Source organism: Corythoichthys intestinalis, chromosome 14, assembly GCF_030265065.1.
Source record: "Corythoichthys intestinalis isolate RoL2023-P3 chromosome 14, ASM3026506v1, whole genome shotgun sequence".
Classification (NCBI taxonomy): Eukaryota; Metazoa; Chordata; class Actinopteri; order Syngnathiformes; family Syngnathidae; genus Corythoichthys; species Corythoichthys intestinalis.
This window is the reverse complement of record NC_080408.1, coordinates 6,787,353-6,805,754: the sequence shown is the minus strand read 5'-3', so window position 1 is coordinate 6,805,754 and position 18,402 is coordinate 6,787,353. Positions and strand designations below refer to the sequence as shown.

At 36.8% G+C, this 18,402-nt stretch overlaps 1 protein-coding gene across 5 annotated transcripts in view; it reads left to right on the top strand.

Moving 5' to 3' along the window:
• camsap2b (calmodulin regulated spectrin-associated protein family, member 2b) overlaps nt 1–18,402 on the top strand; it is a 94,073-nt gene that overhangs the window by 37,559 nt on the left and 38,112 nt on the right. For 3 of the 5 annotated variants that reach the window (XM_057857021.1, XM_057857019.1, XM_057857022.1), the window contains exons 5-8: nt 5,475–5,558; nt 10,480–10,512; nt 11,207–11,348; nt 16,612–16,751. In XM_057857021.1, coding sequence (XP_057713004.1) covers nt 5,475–5,558; nt 10,480–10,512; nt 11,207–11,348; nt 16,612–16,751 — 399 coding nt within the window. The remainder of the gene's footprint in view (nt 1–5,474; nt 5,559–10,479; nt 10,513–11,206; nt 11,349–16,611; nt 16,752–18,402) is intronic. The other 2 variants (XM_057857023.1, XM_057857020.1) reach the window with 1 other exon arrangement.

Below are 18,402 nucleotides of genomic sequence, written 5' to 3'. Positions count from 1 at the left end.
CCAAATTGAGTACTGCTTGTCATTTTCCCTCCAAAATGTCATGTGACTCTTTACAGGAGTGCTGTCAGCATTGCAGCAGAGATCGAAGAGGTGGTGGTGGCGGTCGTTTAAACCACCATGCTTGACTGAAGGCATGACACACTTATCTTTGTACTCCTCACCTGGTCGCCGCCACACATGCTTGAGACCATCGGAACCAAACAAATTAATCTTCGTCTCATCAGACCATAGGACATGGTTCCAATAATAATCCAGTAATGTGCTTTGTTGACATGTCTTCAGCAAACTGTTTGCGCCCTTTCTTGTGTACCGTCTTCAGAAGAAGCTTCCTCCTGGGGTGACAGCCATGCACACAAATTTGATGTAGAGTACGGCATATGGTCTGAGCACTAACAGGCTGCCCCCCCCCCCACCTCTTCAATCTCTGCAGCAATTCTGACAGCACTCCTGTAACGAGTCACATGACATTTTGGAGGGAAAATGACAAGCAGTACTCAATTTGGAGATTTAGGGATGTACGTAGTTCCCATGCGGTGGACTCACTTTTATTGCCAGGGGTTTAGGTATTAATGGCTATATTTTGAGTTATTTTGAGGGAAAAATACATTAACTCTATTATATAAGCTGCACACACACATACTACCTTTCATTGTGTCAAAGTGTCATTTTGTCAGTGTTGCCCCATGGAAAGATATACCCTAATTTCCCGAATATAACGCGCATTTCCCCCCCCCCCCAAATCAACTTGTAAAATCATGGTGTGCATTATAAACAGGTACATGGATGGAGACAGAAATATATATATATATTACATATAAATATATGTATATTAGGGCTGTCAAACGATAAAAGTTTTTAATCGAGTTAATTACAGCTTAAAAATTAATTAATCACAATCGCAATTAATCGCAATTCAAACCATCTATAAAATATGCCATACTTTTCTGTAAATTATTCTTGGAATGGAAAGATAAGACACAAGATGGATATATACAGGTAGTGTATTTGTTTATCATAACAATAAATCAACAAGATGGCATTAACATTATTAACATTCTGTTAAAGCGATCCGTGGATAAAAAGACTTGTAGTTCTTAAAAGATAAATGTTAGTACAAGTTATAGAAATTTTATATTAAAACCCCTCTTCATGTTTTCGTTTTAATAAAATTTGTACAAATTTCAATCAAAAAATAAACTAGTTGCCCGCCATTGTTGATGTCAGTAATTACTTACACAATGCTCATGGGTGCTGAAGCCTATAAAATCAGTCGCACCCAAGCGCCAGCAGAGGGCGGCAAAACTCCATAAAACACAATTAACAAGTGAGCATTTCGCTGTACCGTCATTTAAACCTGTCTGAGCGGGCCATCTGCGTTAATTGCGTCGAATATTTTAACGTGATCGATTAAAAAAATTAATCAACGCCCGTTAACGCGATAATTCTGACAGCCCTAATATATATATGTATATTAGGGCTATCAAACGATTAACATTTTTAATCGAGTTAATTACAGCTTAAAAATTAATTAATCGCAATTAATCGCAATTCAAACCATCTCTAAAATATGCCATATTTTTCTGTAAATTATTTATATTCTGTAAAATAAATTGTTGAAATGGAAAGATAAGACACAAGATGGATATATACATTCAACATACGGTACATAAGGACTGTAGTGGGCATTTCACTCTACTGTCATTTAAATCTGTCTATGCTGTCCTCACTCCGAAGCGTCTACTTTTTCCGAAGCTAGACAGCTAGTGGACGACGCCTTAATAATTAGACTTCTTCCTTTTTCATCTGATTTATTAACAAAATAGCCTCAAACCATTGTCCTCTTTAGACCGTCATAAAACTACAAAAGAAAAAGTACACAAGCATTGCATTAGCAACAACGTTAGCTTAGCACGCTATACAGATTCACTAAACATAAACAAAAAGCGTCTCATACAAAAAATAGAACATTTCGCTTACTAACATAATATGTACATTCTTTACAACAACCATACTTACGGACAAATCTTGTCCAAGGATCATATAAGCACAATATTACAACGTAGGCTTCAGCCCGAGACGTCGTGCAGCCATATGAACTGGCAAGAAAAAAATAAACCATGTCGCAAAGCGACCACAAGAGTTCGCTGTTGTGCTGCAGCACAAAAAGCCTTGCTGTAAAACTTACCAAAAGGCAGAATACTGTCTGAGCGGGACATGTGCGTTAATTGCGTCAAATATTTTAACGTGATTAATTTAAAAAATTAATTACCGCGCGTTAACGTGATAATTTTGACAGCCCTAATGTATATATGTGTATGTGTATGTATATATATATATATATATATATATATATATATATATATAAACCGATTTTTTTTTTTTTTTTTTTTTTTTTTTTTTTTTGTGACACGGCCACGTTGTGTTGAAGAAACCTATGCGGCGAGCCGTTGCCGACTATTACGTTACGTGACGTCACCATTTTGTTTCGGTAATACTTCACTCTAATCGGCCGAATGATTTCGTCAGCTTTTTTCACTCTATATAAAGCACAGAATTTAGTTTCTGAACTCATTTGAGTCGACGTTTATTGCAGCTCCGCAACTCTGACCATAACAAACGTAAGCAACTATAACCCTAACCCGTCAACTATATCGGTCCATCGAGAAACTCAAACCCAAATAACAATAGTTACCATTGTTACTGTCGTGTTGACAGCGATGAGCTCTCACGGATTTCCGACTTACGTTCTCACTTTCATTTTACCGTATCAATCCATGGAAGAAACATTTATTCATCATGATGAAACGAGCAAGTTATACAGCTACCTTTAAAAGAAAAGTCACATCTGTTTTGTTTTCTCCTAGATTCTGGTAAGTTGGAGAAGTTGTCAAATCATATTATTACCGTAAATATTGTCCGTTTATGGTATTGTTTTGAACTACAATGTGCTATGCTTGTGCTGTGTTTCATTAGTCAGTAAAATGACATTTCTGTATCTGTACACGAGCTCTGTTTTCTTGTATTCTTCTATTTATTGGTGCTAAAATTAGGGTGCGCGTTATAAGCGGGTACAATAATTTTCCCTAGATTTTACAAGTAAATCTGGGGTGCGCATTATAAACGGGTGCGCCTTATATTCGGGAAATTACGGCACTTAAATATCTGCAGAAATGCTAGGGGTGTACTCACTTTTGTGATACACTGTATATCGGGCAACTTTACTTACAATTTGTGTGTGTGAAACGATCTCCATTTGGACATGGGCATTAAAATAGTTAAAGTGGCATTAAAAAGCATTAAATGATATTTCCTGATACCTTTAGAAACCTGTATGTTATCAGAAGCGTGGTATGACACTATATATCTTGGAATTGTACAAGAAATCCAATAAATTATGCAGCTCTCATGATCATTTTTATTCCTCATGTGCTTCCCGTTCTCAATGCGAAGCCAACGGCAAAGACGAGCAAACTTATTTACAGACTTTAAAACACACGGTGGATTGTTTCCGTTTTCCAGAGCTCGCATGCTTTGGATTGGCTGATTAATTCCTACATCCCCAGGCCAAGATGTTGCATCACTGTTTATACTGAATCTTTTAAGACTGTAAATGCAGTAATTAAAAGTAGTTCAGAGAGTAGAGTTTTATTTGATGTCCGGAGGCTTTTTGTTCTTGTCCTTGAGTTAAACGATGGAACCTCTGGGTACCTCACGATACGATTTGCGAAACACCATGTTAAAGACGATCTCCCGATATGGCGATTATACAATTATCGATACACGGGTCAGGAAATCATTAGGATATTCTACAAAACAACAGAATAACAAACCGTGGTGTTTGGTAGAGGTGTGCATCGGCACTGCCCTCACGATTCGATTCGATTACGAATCGGAGGGCCACGATTCGATTCGGCAATGCATCGCGATGCCTTAAAGCCTGGGATGCATTAAAATTCTAAAGCAAAGCATATTTTTCATGAATCATGAGGCAACACAAGTGGTCAGACATTTAACAAATTTTTATTGGCTCTTGTGTCACTCCTGGTTGAAGTCAAATGAAAATACTTTCATATATGTATATATTAAAAAAAAAGATCACAGCATTTAATCAGTGCTTTGAATGAGACCAGGGCTTTCTTTTTTACACACAGTAGCAGCCTTTCACACAGTGCAACATCTGAACTCCTGTGCAAAATCAGTAATAACAGTCACTGTATTTTAGTCACAACGACCCATCAATAAAAATATTCAAGAAAATATTAAAGAAAACGACAAAGAAAATATTGTAGTGCAGCAGCATCTTTATAGCAATATCAATCCAGGGATCAGTTCAGTTGCAAACAAAACATCAACTAAATTGCAATGTAGAACAAAAGTAAAAATGTAGGCCTTGCCCACTATATATGTGCAATAGAGGTTAGGTTGGGCCTAAAAAATCCAGCCCGACCCGACACGGCCCGCTGGTATTGAAGGCTGACCCGGCCCGAGCCCGATCAATTAACTAAATTTGCAGGCCCAGCCCGAAAAACCCGATTTTATTTTGGTTTGTTTTTTGTTGGGGTGACGCGGGGGGAAAAAAACAGCAGCAGCAATTTATCTTCATTTCTTCGAGTTGGCAAAAAAAACGCAAGTTTGTTTAAATAGTCTACATATTTTTATGATCATTATAAAAGCTTTTACACAACGAAATAACGCTGGGAAAGTTTACTAAAAAAAAGTTAAAACATTTACATTTACAGGGTAAATATATGAAAAAGAAAATCTCGACCACTCCTTGATGTCTGCGATTTCTGCATCGCGACCTTTGTTATATGACCATGTTTCACCCTTAAAATCCCCCAAAAATCCAGCTGTGGCCATTCACAGCTGTGTCTTGACACTCAGTGATACATGCTACATGGAGTTTTTGGATCGAAACAAAGTAGGTACGCGATAATATCTCGTTAAAGTCATGGCGTCTGTAATTCTGTTCTCGCGTGCTCTCACCTCCAGATAGGGTTTTGCTGTTTAAAAAACTTTTTTAAAAAATGCCCTCCTGTTCAAAATTTTTATTCCCCCAGAAAATTGAGATTTTAAGCTTTCTAATGATGTATCACACATGCATATTGGAGAATTTTGAAAGTTGGTTAAATTGGGGGTCTCAGTGCGGAACTTCAAGTCACCTGAGTGTTTTCCGCCATATATAAATGCGACATTAGATGATATCTCGCGGCATACTGACGATCTCTGACACTAGTGTGCCGCGGCACACCGGTTGAAAAACACTATCCTAAAATGATTTCCAGACCAATGTATCGATAATTGTTGTATCGCCATATCGTGAGCTCATCATGACCCTTGTATGGCAAATCGTATCATATAGTGAGCGACCGAGAGGTTCCTACTTAACTCCCCTTTAACACTATATCCTAATCAGCTCATTAGCTGCTCGTGTAAAATGTGACCTTTCTTACGCTATATATGTCACTCCACAGGTGAACGAACACCTGAGAGACATTCTTATTGAAGAGCAGAAGCTGAGAGAAGTTTCCCATCAAGAATCAAACACAACACCCAAGGTAAAAAAAAAAAAAAAAACAACTACCTATACTACATTACAAGGTGAATTCCAGCCATAATTTGACAGACACAGTTGCATGCCTGCACTCACACAGGCAACATGAACAGTTCACACAGATCTTCTACTAAATCAGACAGACATGAGCTGCTCAGTCACGCTCCAGCTGCAGAGAAATGTTGGCATGAGCTTCAACATTTCTGTCGGCAGACAACGACAGACGGGGGAAATTGAGGATGGGCGATCCGAGCGAGGGAGAAAAAACGTGGGACGGAGATGCTCAGTCAGCTGGGGCAAAAAGTAGTTATGTAAGAAGAGGATGACACAACAAACACGTGGAGAGACAAATGCACGTCTAACACTAGAACATACTGCTACGTAACAATGAATAATTAGGTCAATTAATGCATGTTTCTACTTAGTGAAACATTTCAGCTCTTCTCATCAACTGCACAATGATTTTGTACAAGTAAAAAAAATGTTTGAGAAATTGAGCTTTACTATTATAATACATAGTGATTTGGGTATTGATGGTAGCTTTGCATGTAATGCAATACCATACGATGCCAGAGTTTTGTCCGCCATTATGACTCCAGTCGTTTTTTGTTTTTGTTTTGTTTTTTTTGTTGCGTAAACAGTACCTTATTGTACTTTGCGTTATTACTAGAAACTGCAATTTCTCGAGAAATTACTCTGGGTCTTTGCTCTGTGGAGATACAGATCTTAGCCCAGCCTAGGTTGCTTTGGGGACATTTTGGGGGCGTGGCCTGGTCAAATCAGGTCATCTGGGGCGTTTGGGGAGCGTGGCCTGGTCATATCAGGTCATTTGTGAACATTTGGGGGTGTGGCCTGGTCATATCAGGTCAATAGGGACATTTGGGGGGCGTGGCCTGCTTATATCAGGTCATGTAGGGGCGTGGCCTAGTCATATCAGGTCATTTGGGAACAGTTTGGGGGGCGTGGCCTGGTCATATCAGTTCATTTGGGAACATTTGGGGGCGTGGCCTTGTCATATCAGGTCATTTTCGAACATTTGGGGGTCGTGACATGGTCATATCAGGTCAATAGGGACATTTGGGGGGCATGGCCTTCTCATATCAGGTCATGTAGGGGCGTGGCCTAGTCATATCAGGTCATTTGGGAACATTTCGGGGGGCGTGGCCTGGTCATATCAGGTAGTTTAGGAACATTTTGGGGGCGTGGCCTAGTCATATCAGGTCATTTTGGAACATTTGGGGGGCGTGGCCTAGTCATATCAGGTCATTTTGGAACATTTGAGGGCGTGGCTTGGTCACATCAGGTCATTTGGGAGCGTGGCCTGGTCATATCAGGTCATTTGGGGGCGTGTCCTATTGATATCTGGTCATTTCAACAGGAAATGACTTGATATCAACAGGATGTGCACTGATATCAACTGGAAGTGACCTGATATCAACAGGAAGTTACCCAGAAATGCCCACAAATCAACTGGAAGTTACCTGATAACAGCAGGATGTGACCTGTATCAACAGGAAATAACCCTGAAATGCCCCCAAATAGACAGGAAGTGAACTGATATCAACAGGGAGTAAACTGATATCAACAGGAGGGATTTGATATCAACTGGAAGTGATCTGTATCAACAGGAAGTGACCCTGAAATGCCCCCAAATCAACAGAAAGTGACCTGATATCAACAGGAGTTAACTTTATATCAACTGGAAGTGATCTTTATCAACAGGAAGTGATTTGATATCTGCAGGAAGTGAGCTGATATTTGCAGGAATTGACCCCAAAATGCCCCGAAATCAACAGGAAGTGAACTGATATCAACAGGAAGTCACTTGATATCAACTGAAAGTGACCTGATGTCAACAGGAAGTGATCTAATCTCAGCAGGACGTCATCTGATATCACCAGGAAGTGACCCCAAAATGCTCCGATTTCAACAGGAAGTGACCTGATATCATCAGGGAGTGAAATGATATCGACTGGAAGTGACTCGATATCAACTGGAAGTGACCTGATGTCAACAGGAAGTGATCTGATATCAGCAGGAAGTGACCCCAAAATGCCCCAAAATCAACAGAAAGTGACCTGATATCAACTGGAAGTGACTTCATATTAATAAGAAGTGACTTGATATCAGCAGGAAGTGATCTGATGTCAACAGAAAGTGACCCTGAAATGCCCCCAAATCAACAGCACGTGACTTGATATCAACAGGAAGTGAACTGATATCAACAGGATGTGATCCAAAAAGGAATAATTGATCTCACCTGCTAAAGTCAAGCTACCATCGCAACTTTTCCAGAAATTGCATTTTCTAGTTTCAGCTAAAATTCTGTAGTTAGTTTCAGAGACAAAAAGGACGAAAATTGTGTCGTCCTCCCAATATTGATGAAACTAATAGTGAGTAATTGCAGACGTGGCTGCTTGTATTAGGTACAGTGGTTGAGTCATATGGTGAGACTACCCGACATGGAACAAAGTCACTCAAAAAAAAAAGCCTGCAGTGTTATACGAGTAGCTAAATTTGTTCAGTAAAAGAGCTTTTCATCTACTGTGGGAGTTCCCCTGAAGCAGTTCTCCTGTGTCACATTACACTACAAAAACTAAAGCTCATGACACCTACTAGAAGTGAAAATGCAATAGTTGAGGTCAGGGCTCTCAAGTTTGTCCACACCAAACTCATCCAAGTGTGTTTTCATGAACCTTGATTTACTATGCATTGTTTGTACTGGAATTTGCATGTTACAACAATGAAGAGAGGCGAGGTCTTTGAAAGTGTGCTCACCCGTTCTCTGTCTCTGGAGCTCAAACAGACGCCTATTCATTGAGACGGAGGAGCCAATTTCACAAACACACACTGATGCAGGAGCACAAGACACTTTGTCTATTCTGGGACTGTGTGAATAATCATATCGAAGGTCTTATGACTAATTGCCCAGCACATTTGTGGGTGGAGACTGTGAGAACGCTTGTACAGTATATTCAAACTCCTAAGATCAAATTTTTGTTGTTGTTGTTATTGTTCATGAAATTGACATACTTTAGCCCATGCAAGACATTTTTCTAATTTATAAGGTAAGTGACTTGACGGATCAATGGGTATAATGTAATGCAGTTCTTTATCACAACATGACATCATAAGATTATTATGAGATTTAATATGTGCGTAAATGTATATATATATATATATATATATATATATATATATATATATATATATATATATATATATATATATATATATATATATATTATATGACATTTTTAAAAAGTTATAAAACAAAAAAAAAAGAATTAAAAAAAATATTTTTATTAGTGTTTACCTTTATTTAATGAACAAGTTTTTAAAAATGAAAGAATATTATGGCGTCTTGTTTTTTATTTGAAGAAAAACATATATGAACAAACAAAAGCTACAGCTATCTTTAAACTATTTTTTGATCATTAAAAATGTTTTTTCCTTTGTTTTGTTTTTTCATGAAGACTTTAAAAATAAATTTATATTTATATATATATGAACTAAAAAAAATATTTAAAAAATATTTTTATTAATGTTTTTTTCCTTTGTGTTTTATGAACACTTTGAAAAATAAAAAAAAATATATGAACTAAAAAAAAAGTATGTAATTTTTTTTTTTTTTTTTTTTTTTTTAAATAGACAAATTTTTTAAAATGAAAATATTTATATTGGTGTCTTGTTTTTTATTTAAAAAATCTATATAGGAACTAAAAAAAACTACAGCTATCTTTAAACTTTTTTTAATTATTAAAAATGGGGGGAAATTAATGTTGTTTTTTCCTTTCTTTATGAACACTTAAAAAAATAAATATACAAAGGAAAGGCCTCTTTTGTTTATATATATACTGGACTGTCTCAGGAAATTAGAATACACAATATTCTAATTTCCTGACTGTCTCAGGAAATTAGAATATTGTGTATTCTAATTTCCTGAGACAGTCCTGTATATAAAAACTCAAATTTTAAAAAATATAAAACATAGGTTACTTAAGTTACTAATATATACTGTAAATATACATATATATATATATATATACAGTGGGGAGAACAAGTATTTGATACACAGCCAATGGGAAAACCCATTGACAGTGTATCAAATACTTGTTCTCCACTGTATATAATATATATATATATATATATATATATATATATATATATTAGGGCTGTCAAACGATTACATTTTTTAATCGAGTTAATCACATCTTAAAAATTAATTTATCGTAATTGATCGCAATTCAAACCATCTATAAAATATGCCATATTTTTCTGTGAATTATTGTTGGAATGGAAAGATAAGACACAAGACTGATATATACATTCAACATACTGTACATCAGTACTGTATTTGTTAATTATAACAATAAATCAAGAAGATGGCATTAACATTAACATTCTGTTAAAGCGATCAGATAGCAGATAGAAAGACTTGTAGTTCTTAAAAGATAAATGTTAGTACAAGTTATAGAAATTTTATATTAAAACCCCTCTTAATGTTTTCGTTTTAATAAAATTTGTAAAATTTTCAACCAAACTAGTAACTCGCCATTGTTGATATCAATAAATACACGATGCTCACAGTGCTTAAACCCATAAAATCAGTCACACCAAAGCGCCAGCAGAGGGAGACAAAAAACACAAGTAACAGGTGTGATTGACACTGTGCTGTCATTTTAATCTGTTTGAGCGGGGCAGGTGCGATAATTGCGTCAAATATTTTAACGGGATTAATTTAAAAAAATAATTACCGCCCGTTAACGCGTTAATTTTGACAGCCCTAACATATATATATTATATATATATATATATTTTTTTTTCTTCTAAATGCAAGGTAATACTTGTTCTCCCCACTGGCTTTGTTATTAGCCTTAATGCCAATTTCTCCTGTTGTTGTCCAATCATCCTCCACCATCAAGTCTCCCAACAAATGGTACTGGAGACTTGTACCTGTAAGTCCATTCAGTCATAAAATACACTTTTCCCCCAAACCTTGTAGCTAACCAGTCACATTTGTCTTCCTCAATCCCCAATCCTTTGCATGTAGCCTTAAACCATACCGTATACCCACATTCAAGTCGAAGCGATCTATAATAATAAGAGATGGTCGACACAGAGAATGTTAGAAAACCTATGTTGTCCCGTCAAATATAGGTGTGGCCCCAGTCACGTATGTTTATAGTTAAAATACAGTTCGAGACAAATGTAGCGATGTTGTCTCTGTGGCTTCAAACTGGCCCACAAGCAAGGAGACTCAGGATATCTACAGTTAGGAAACCTATTATTAAGCTTCAAACTCACATCTGTTCTCTACTACAGCAGTGTTTCCTTAACCTTTATTGAGCTTAAAACACATATTTTCCATTAGAAATCTCATGAAACACTCCCAACACAACACGTTATGTTTAATAAATGATGTTAAATCCGATTATTTCTACAGTTTTAAGACACCACTGACTTGCTGCACTGGTTACAGTCCCTTTAAAACAAGCACTTACTTCCAAGGATTTGCATGATTGAATTGCATTTGGTCTTGCCACCCTGTGCTTTCCTCCCCAGTTTGTGTGCATGAAAAAAACAGCCAGATGACACATACAGTAGAACCATATTTGTGATGATGTCTTTGTCTCGTTGCCATGGTTTCAGGCTCGGTACAGGAAGGCGCATGTCCAGCAGAGCAACGCACCCTTGCTTCCCCTGGTGGACAATCTGCTGAAGGACAACACGGACGGTTGCGCCCTCGCAGCTCTGCTGCATTTTTACTGCCCGAAGGTTGTTCGGTTTGAAGGTGGGGGGGTCGTCATGTTCCTTGTATATGTATCTTTGTTGTTTTATTGCACTTAAAGCAACATTAGGTAACTTTTCAACCTTGATAAAATATTTTCATAACATTTGTGATAATATGTCAACGAGTTAAATGACACCGCTTTTATATCTTGAGGGGGTCTGTATCACTTTTACCAGTACTAATTAACTTTGAGGTGGGTGGCAGGAATAAACCATAAGTTACTATTATATATAAATATATATTAGGGCTGTCAAACGATTAAAAATTTTAATCGAGTTAATTACAGCTTAAAAATTAATTAATCGTAATTAATCGCAATTAATCGCAATTCAAACCATCTATAAAATATGCCATATTTTTCCGTAAATTATTGTTGGAATGGAAAGATAAGATACAAGATGGATATATACATTCAACATACACGACATAAGGACTGTATTTGTTTAATATAACAATAAATCAACAAGATGGCATTAACATTATTAACATTCTGTTAAAGCGATCCATGGATAGAAAGACTTGTAGTTCTTAAAAGAAAAATGTTAGTACAAGTTATAGAAATGTTATATTAAAACCCCTCTTAATGTTTTCGTTTAAAAATAAATAAATAAATAAACATTGTTGATGTCAATAATTACTTATACAATGCTCATTCATGGGTGCTGAAGCCTATAAAATCAGTCGCACCCAAGCGCCAGCAGAGGGCGGCAAAACTCCATAACAACAAGTGAGCGTTTCACTGGACTGTCATTTAAATCTGTCTGAGCGGGACATCTGCGTTAAATTGCATCAAATATTTTAACGTGATTAATTTTAAAAAATTAATTAACGCCCGTTAACGCGATAATTTTGACAGCCCTAAATTAATTTAATTTAAAAAAAAGAAAAAAAAAAAGGGTTGTTCCGATTATGTTTTTTTGCTCCCGATCCGATCCCGATCATTTTAGTTTGAGTATCTGCTGATCCCGATATTTCCTGATCCGATTGCTTTTTTTTTGGTCCCGATTCAATTCCAATAATTCCCGATAATTTTTCCCGATCATATACATTTTGGCAATGCATTAACAGCCCTAATATATATATATATATATATATATATAATCGTTTAATCGTTTGACAGCCTTAAACAGCCCTAATATATATATATATATATATATATATATATATATATATATATATATATATATATATATATATATATATATATATATATATATATATATATATATATATATATATATATATATATTAGGGCTGTCAAACGATTAAAAATTTTAATCGAGTTAATTACAGCTTAAAAATTAATTAATCGTAATTAATCGCAATTAATCACAATTCAAACCATCTATAAAATATGCCATATTTTTCTGTAAATTATATATATATACTGTAAAATAAATTGTTGGAATGGAAAGATAAGACACAAGATGGATATATACATTCAACATACGGTACATAAGGACTGTAGTGGGCATTTCACTCTACTGTCATTTAAATCTGTCTATGCTGTCCTCACTCCGAAGCGTCTACTTTTTCCAAAGCTAGACAGCTAGTGAACGATGCCTTAATAACCAGACTTCTTCCTTTTTCATCTGATTTATTAATAAAATGTCCTCAAACCATTGACCTCTTTGGACCGTCGTAAAACTACAAAAAAAAGTACACAAGCATTGCATTAGCAACAACGTTAGCTTAGCACGCAATACAGGTTCACTAAACATAAACAAAAAGCGTCTCATACAAAAATATAACATTTCGCTTACTAATATAATATGTACATTCTTTACAACAACCATACTTACGGACAAGTCTTGTCCAAGGATCATATAAGCACAACATTACAACGTAGGCGTCAGCCCAAGACGTCGTGCAGCCATATTGAACTGGCAAGAAAACAATAAACCATGTCACAAAGCGACCACAAGAGTTCGCTGTTAGACAGCACAAAAAGCCTTGCTGTAAAACATACCAAAAGGCAGAATACTGTCTGAGCGGGACATGTGCGTTAATTGCGTCAAATATTTTAACGTGATTAATTTAAAAAATTAATTACCGCCCGTTAACGCGATAATTTTGACAGCCCTAATATATATATATATAGGGCTGTGAACCGATTAAAATTTTTAATCGAGTTAATCACAGCTTAAAAATTAATTAATCGAAATTAATCACAATTCAAACCATCTATGAAATATGATATATTTTTCTGTAAATTATTGTTGGAATGGAAAGATAAGACACAAGACGGATATATACATTCAACATACTGTACATAAGTACTGTATTTGTTTATTATAACAATACATCAACAAGATAGCATTAACATTAGTATTCTGTTAAAGCGATCCATGGATAGAAAGACAAGTTATGTTAGTTATGTTAGTACAAGTTATAGAAATTTTATATTAAAACCCCTCTTAATGTTTTCGTTTTGATAAAATTTGTAAAATTTTCAATCAAAAAATAAACTAGTAGCTTGCCATTGTTGACGTCAATAATTGCACAATGCTCATGGTGCTGAAACCCATAAAATCAGTTGGACCCAAGCGCCAGCAGAGGGCGACAAAACACCAAAAAAAATACAAATAACAAGTGGACATGACACTGTGCTGTCATTTTAATCTGTTTGAGCGGGGCATGTGCGTTAATTGCGTCAAATATTTTAACATCATTAATTTAAAAAATTAATTACCACCCGTTAACGCGATAATTTTGACAGACCTAAATTGATAAAAAAATAATAATGCAAATGTATCACACATAATGGCTTGCTAAAATTTGCTTAAATATATTGTTCTAAGTAAAGGCCAAGGTCGGCCCTCCACATTTTTACCACACCAAATTTGGCCCCCTTTGCAAAATGTTTGGACACCCCTGCTTTACGGGAACGGTGATCCAGACCATTCCGACCCACTTACACCCCTGGACAGGATAGAGCAGCGATTCACTGAGCGATCTGGAGTGTATAGAAATGCGTAGAAGAAAATTAAACCACAGAAGTGAACTGCGTGGTACCTCAAGTCATAGAGGTGCGCAATCAGTTTGATATCCAGCACTTTTTCGCCTGTCAAAATTGTCGCGTTCCCTGGTTGCGGTTTCTACTTCTAGGAAATATATGCAGTGCCACAGCATGATTCTATTTGTTATTTTCCAAGTGTTGCGTGCGCAACGATTTTAAACATACCAAGTAACGATGTCAGGTAAAGATGTCCCGATCGATCGGGATGCCGATCGATCAGGTCCGATCACGTCATTTTCAAAGTATCGGAATCAGCAAAAAAATATCGGACATGCCTTTATTAATATATAAATATTTTTTAATTAAATCGTTTTTTAATTGTATTTAACGTTACAGACAAAATGTCTTACACTCATCCAGAGTCTTTAGTTTTGGCTTAAAGTAGGGCTATCAAATTTATCGCGTTAACAGTGGTTATAACGTTAAATATATTTTAACCCAATTAACGCATGCGCTGCACGACCCACTCACACATTGTCGCGTTCAATCTATAATGGCGCCGTTTTACGTATATCTAGAGCTAAAAGGCAGCATAAAATGAGTAGAGAGAATTTTGGCAGCCTTTGGAGCCTTTTTTTAATTGGCTAAAGCTTTACAATCCCTCTCTCAACAATTAGAAATATCATGGGAAGCAATGTGAGGAAGAAAGGTAGTAGTTGATTATTTTCTTAACACCCTATGTTATTTCCCAATGCAGAGAAGATATATCAATTGGTGCCACTACGCACAGTCATGGTTGCACTTCCCATCATGTATTTGGGCAGAACAGTTAAATGGCTACAGTATCATTTACTGAAAGCTCAACAAATATACTAGATGGCAATATTTAGTCACAATATACAAATTCACATTTATCCTTTAAGAATTACAAGTCTTTCTATCCGTGGATCCCTCTCACAGAAAGAATGTTAATAATGTAAATGCCATCTTGAGGATTTATTGTCATAATAAACAAATACAGTACTTATATACTGTATGTTGAATGTATACTGTATATTCGTCCGAGTTTTATTCATTTTTTTCTTAATGCATTGCCAAAATGTATATGATCGGGAAAAATTATCGGGAATAATTGGAATTGAATCGGGAGCAAAAAAAAAGCAATCGGATCGGGAAATATCGGGATCGGCAGATACTCAAACTAAAACGATCGGGAGCAAAAAAACAAGATCGGAACAACCCTAATGTCAGGCTTTCATTGTTGTTTTCTAAAGATTTATTTCGACCGCAACTCAGCGACTGCTCGTAAAAGCCGAGCGTGCCCTCAGTCTTGCTCCCGCATGATGCGTTGAAATGCGCTCACGAAAAAAGATACTTGGTCAAAATGGTTCCCGACCCCTGGCAAAGAGTGACTTTGCGGATCGTCAAAATCCATCTGAGCTGCTCAGACTGAAGAGCATCTTATCCATATCTGATATGAAACTACCTACCGTATGTGGTTTCAATCCGTCTATCTCTGTGCTTTGGGACTGTTCAGACTAGAAAAGAGCCATTAAGGTTGAATCTGAATTGGCTAAAAATCATATTTTGGCTGCCGGTCAGCACCAAGTTGTGCAGATGATGATGACCTTAAAAAGAGTGCAGGAAGGAAATAGAAGAAACAAAGGCCATTCTGCTCCGCGCTCGCATTCATTTCTAAAAATGCTCTGCTCTCTCCTGATTGGTCGCCAGGGCTGCGTGACGTATTCGGCTGCTATTTCAAAGATAAACAACTCACACTGCGACGCTCTGAACTCTCTCTCTCTTGTGAATACACACCCAAGCACACATGTGCACCAGATGTGAAATAGATTGAAATCAATGTAAAATTCATAAATATGTTTGCTGTCAGTTTGATACGGTAAAGCTAAATTGAAAGATAGTTATAGGCGTAATATAACAAACAGAAAGATCTTGACAATACATCAAGTTATATTTTACCTCAGAAAAGCATTTTGAGCATATCATTACGAACACTCAACGTGGTTGTTGTTTGACTTCCAAGATAATTTCTTCTTACCAGACATTTTTCTATGTGGAAGCATTGCTTTCATTTGCTTTGAGCATTCTTTTACTTTACATACAGTAGTTTACGCATGATTCATTCTATATGTATATGTAGTTTTTATTCCTACTTTCATGACGCTATTTTTATAGGATAGGAAATATTTTCTGTTCCATGTAAACAAAGCCTTATCTATCTCTCTCTGCTTCCTGTTACCCCTCCCATGTATGCACGCTTGACCCCGCCCCCGGGCCGAACAGATATCTGCCTGAAGGAGATCATGTCACTGGCTGACAGCCTGTACAACCTCCAGTTGGTGCAGGAGTTCTGCAGGACTAACCTGAACCACTGCTGCCACTTCAGCCTGGAGGACATGCTCTACGCGCATGCATCCATAAAGGTATGAACAGTTTGGACCCCATTTCATCAGTCTGAGTCATTTTTTAGTCATTTTAAAGGGAACCTCGGACTTAAAGAGCATACGACATGAAAAAAAAAGTCTTAAATGGCATTATTATGTGAATTAGAATCATATTTTGAGACGATTTGACTATATACAACAATTTAGCAAAGCGCAGATGACGAGAAATTAGTCTTTTAATCTGCCGGTTAGCCACGCCTACCATTATAGACCCTACTCACCTACGTCACAAAATGGGCGTGTCGCTGTTTCCGGCCGCCATATTGTACCTATTTTTTAGACCTATTCTCATTGTTTTCAATTAGTCGAGCAAGTTATAGAGCAATTCATGGAAGCCCCGGTGTTATCTGACGCTGTAAACTCATTGGATGCGTTGCATAAAAGGCGTTACGTGGAAAAGCTTCAGTTTATCCATTCGCCAGATCCGTATTTGATGCCTAAATCGATGTTTTTCGACCCGCTGGCTTCGCCGTCTTTGCCTGACATCTGCTATCCTGATATTTACAACTATCTTGTCCACACAAAATCAGCCTATTCTCACGAAAGTTTGAAAAACTTTAAGAGCTTGGAGGGTTATAAATGCTACGTTGCTGGTTGGGTGAAACAGGTCCTCGTACACGAAAATTCGGCAGGAATCTTGTGCTCGGAAGGTGAGTTAAGAAATTTTCAATTCAAAATCTTTTGTTCTTGCTAACATCCACTGTCAAGTCTATTGTATTTCATGTCATTTGTCAATGGAGCTAGGGCTTTTAATGTTTATATGGTTTAGCGATAGCACTCTCACTACATACATATATAATATGTAATAAATATGAAGTGCGATAGCAATACCACAGATTGTCCCTAGTTGAATTTATTTTTTGGCTTTTGACCTCAATAGTGAAATTGTAAATTAATTGTATGACAACTGTCTGACTATCTTCTTATAATTATATTTTTTCAGGTAGTTCATTCACAACGTCTGAGTGTATGTTGTCGGCGATTAGCCTAGCAATGATCTTAATTGTGGTTGTCAGCCCAAAACCCTCTAAATATATATTAAATGCATCTTACCAGATATAAAATGACTACTACATAATCTGTGGTAGTCGTTTGGAGCCCAGTTTTCTCGTCGAATTGCAGCAGTCAATCTCGGTCTCCTCTTCGGGTCTCTCGGAATACGGTAAAACTTCAAGTCTCTCCGTCTATCTTCTCTGTTTTTGCAACCGACCGCCACACACGACTTCACCATTTTGATTATTAATGTTAACGAGCAGAAAAACACGCCATAATAGGAGGAATTTACGAAGCGCTAATGCATTAACATGACGAGTATATGGACAACATGGCGCGGGGGCGTGGCTGTGACGTCACGTGAGTAGGGTCTATAGGGCTTTCGCGTCCCCAACAGGTGGATGACGTCAGCGGTAGACTGGGCTCATCGGTTTTACTATTCAGCCCATTGAGGGGGAATTATTCAGAACGAGGAAAACGCGACAAAGAGAGCCACAAAATGTCATTGTTTCAGTCTCTCTACTCCAATATTTTTACAGGATATTCATTTTATCCAAGTATTTTTCCCCAATAGCTAAATAAATGGCTTGAGAAGGACCAGTCAGCCCGTCGAGGGGGAACTATTCACAACGAGGAA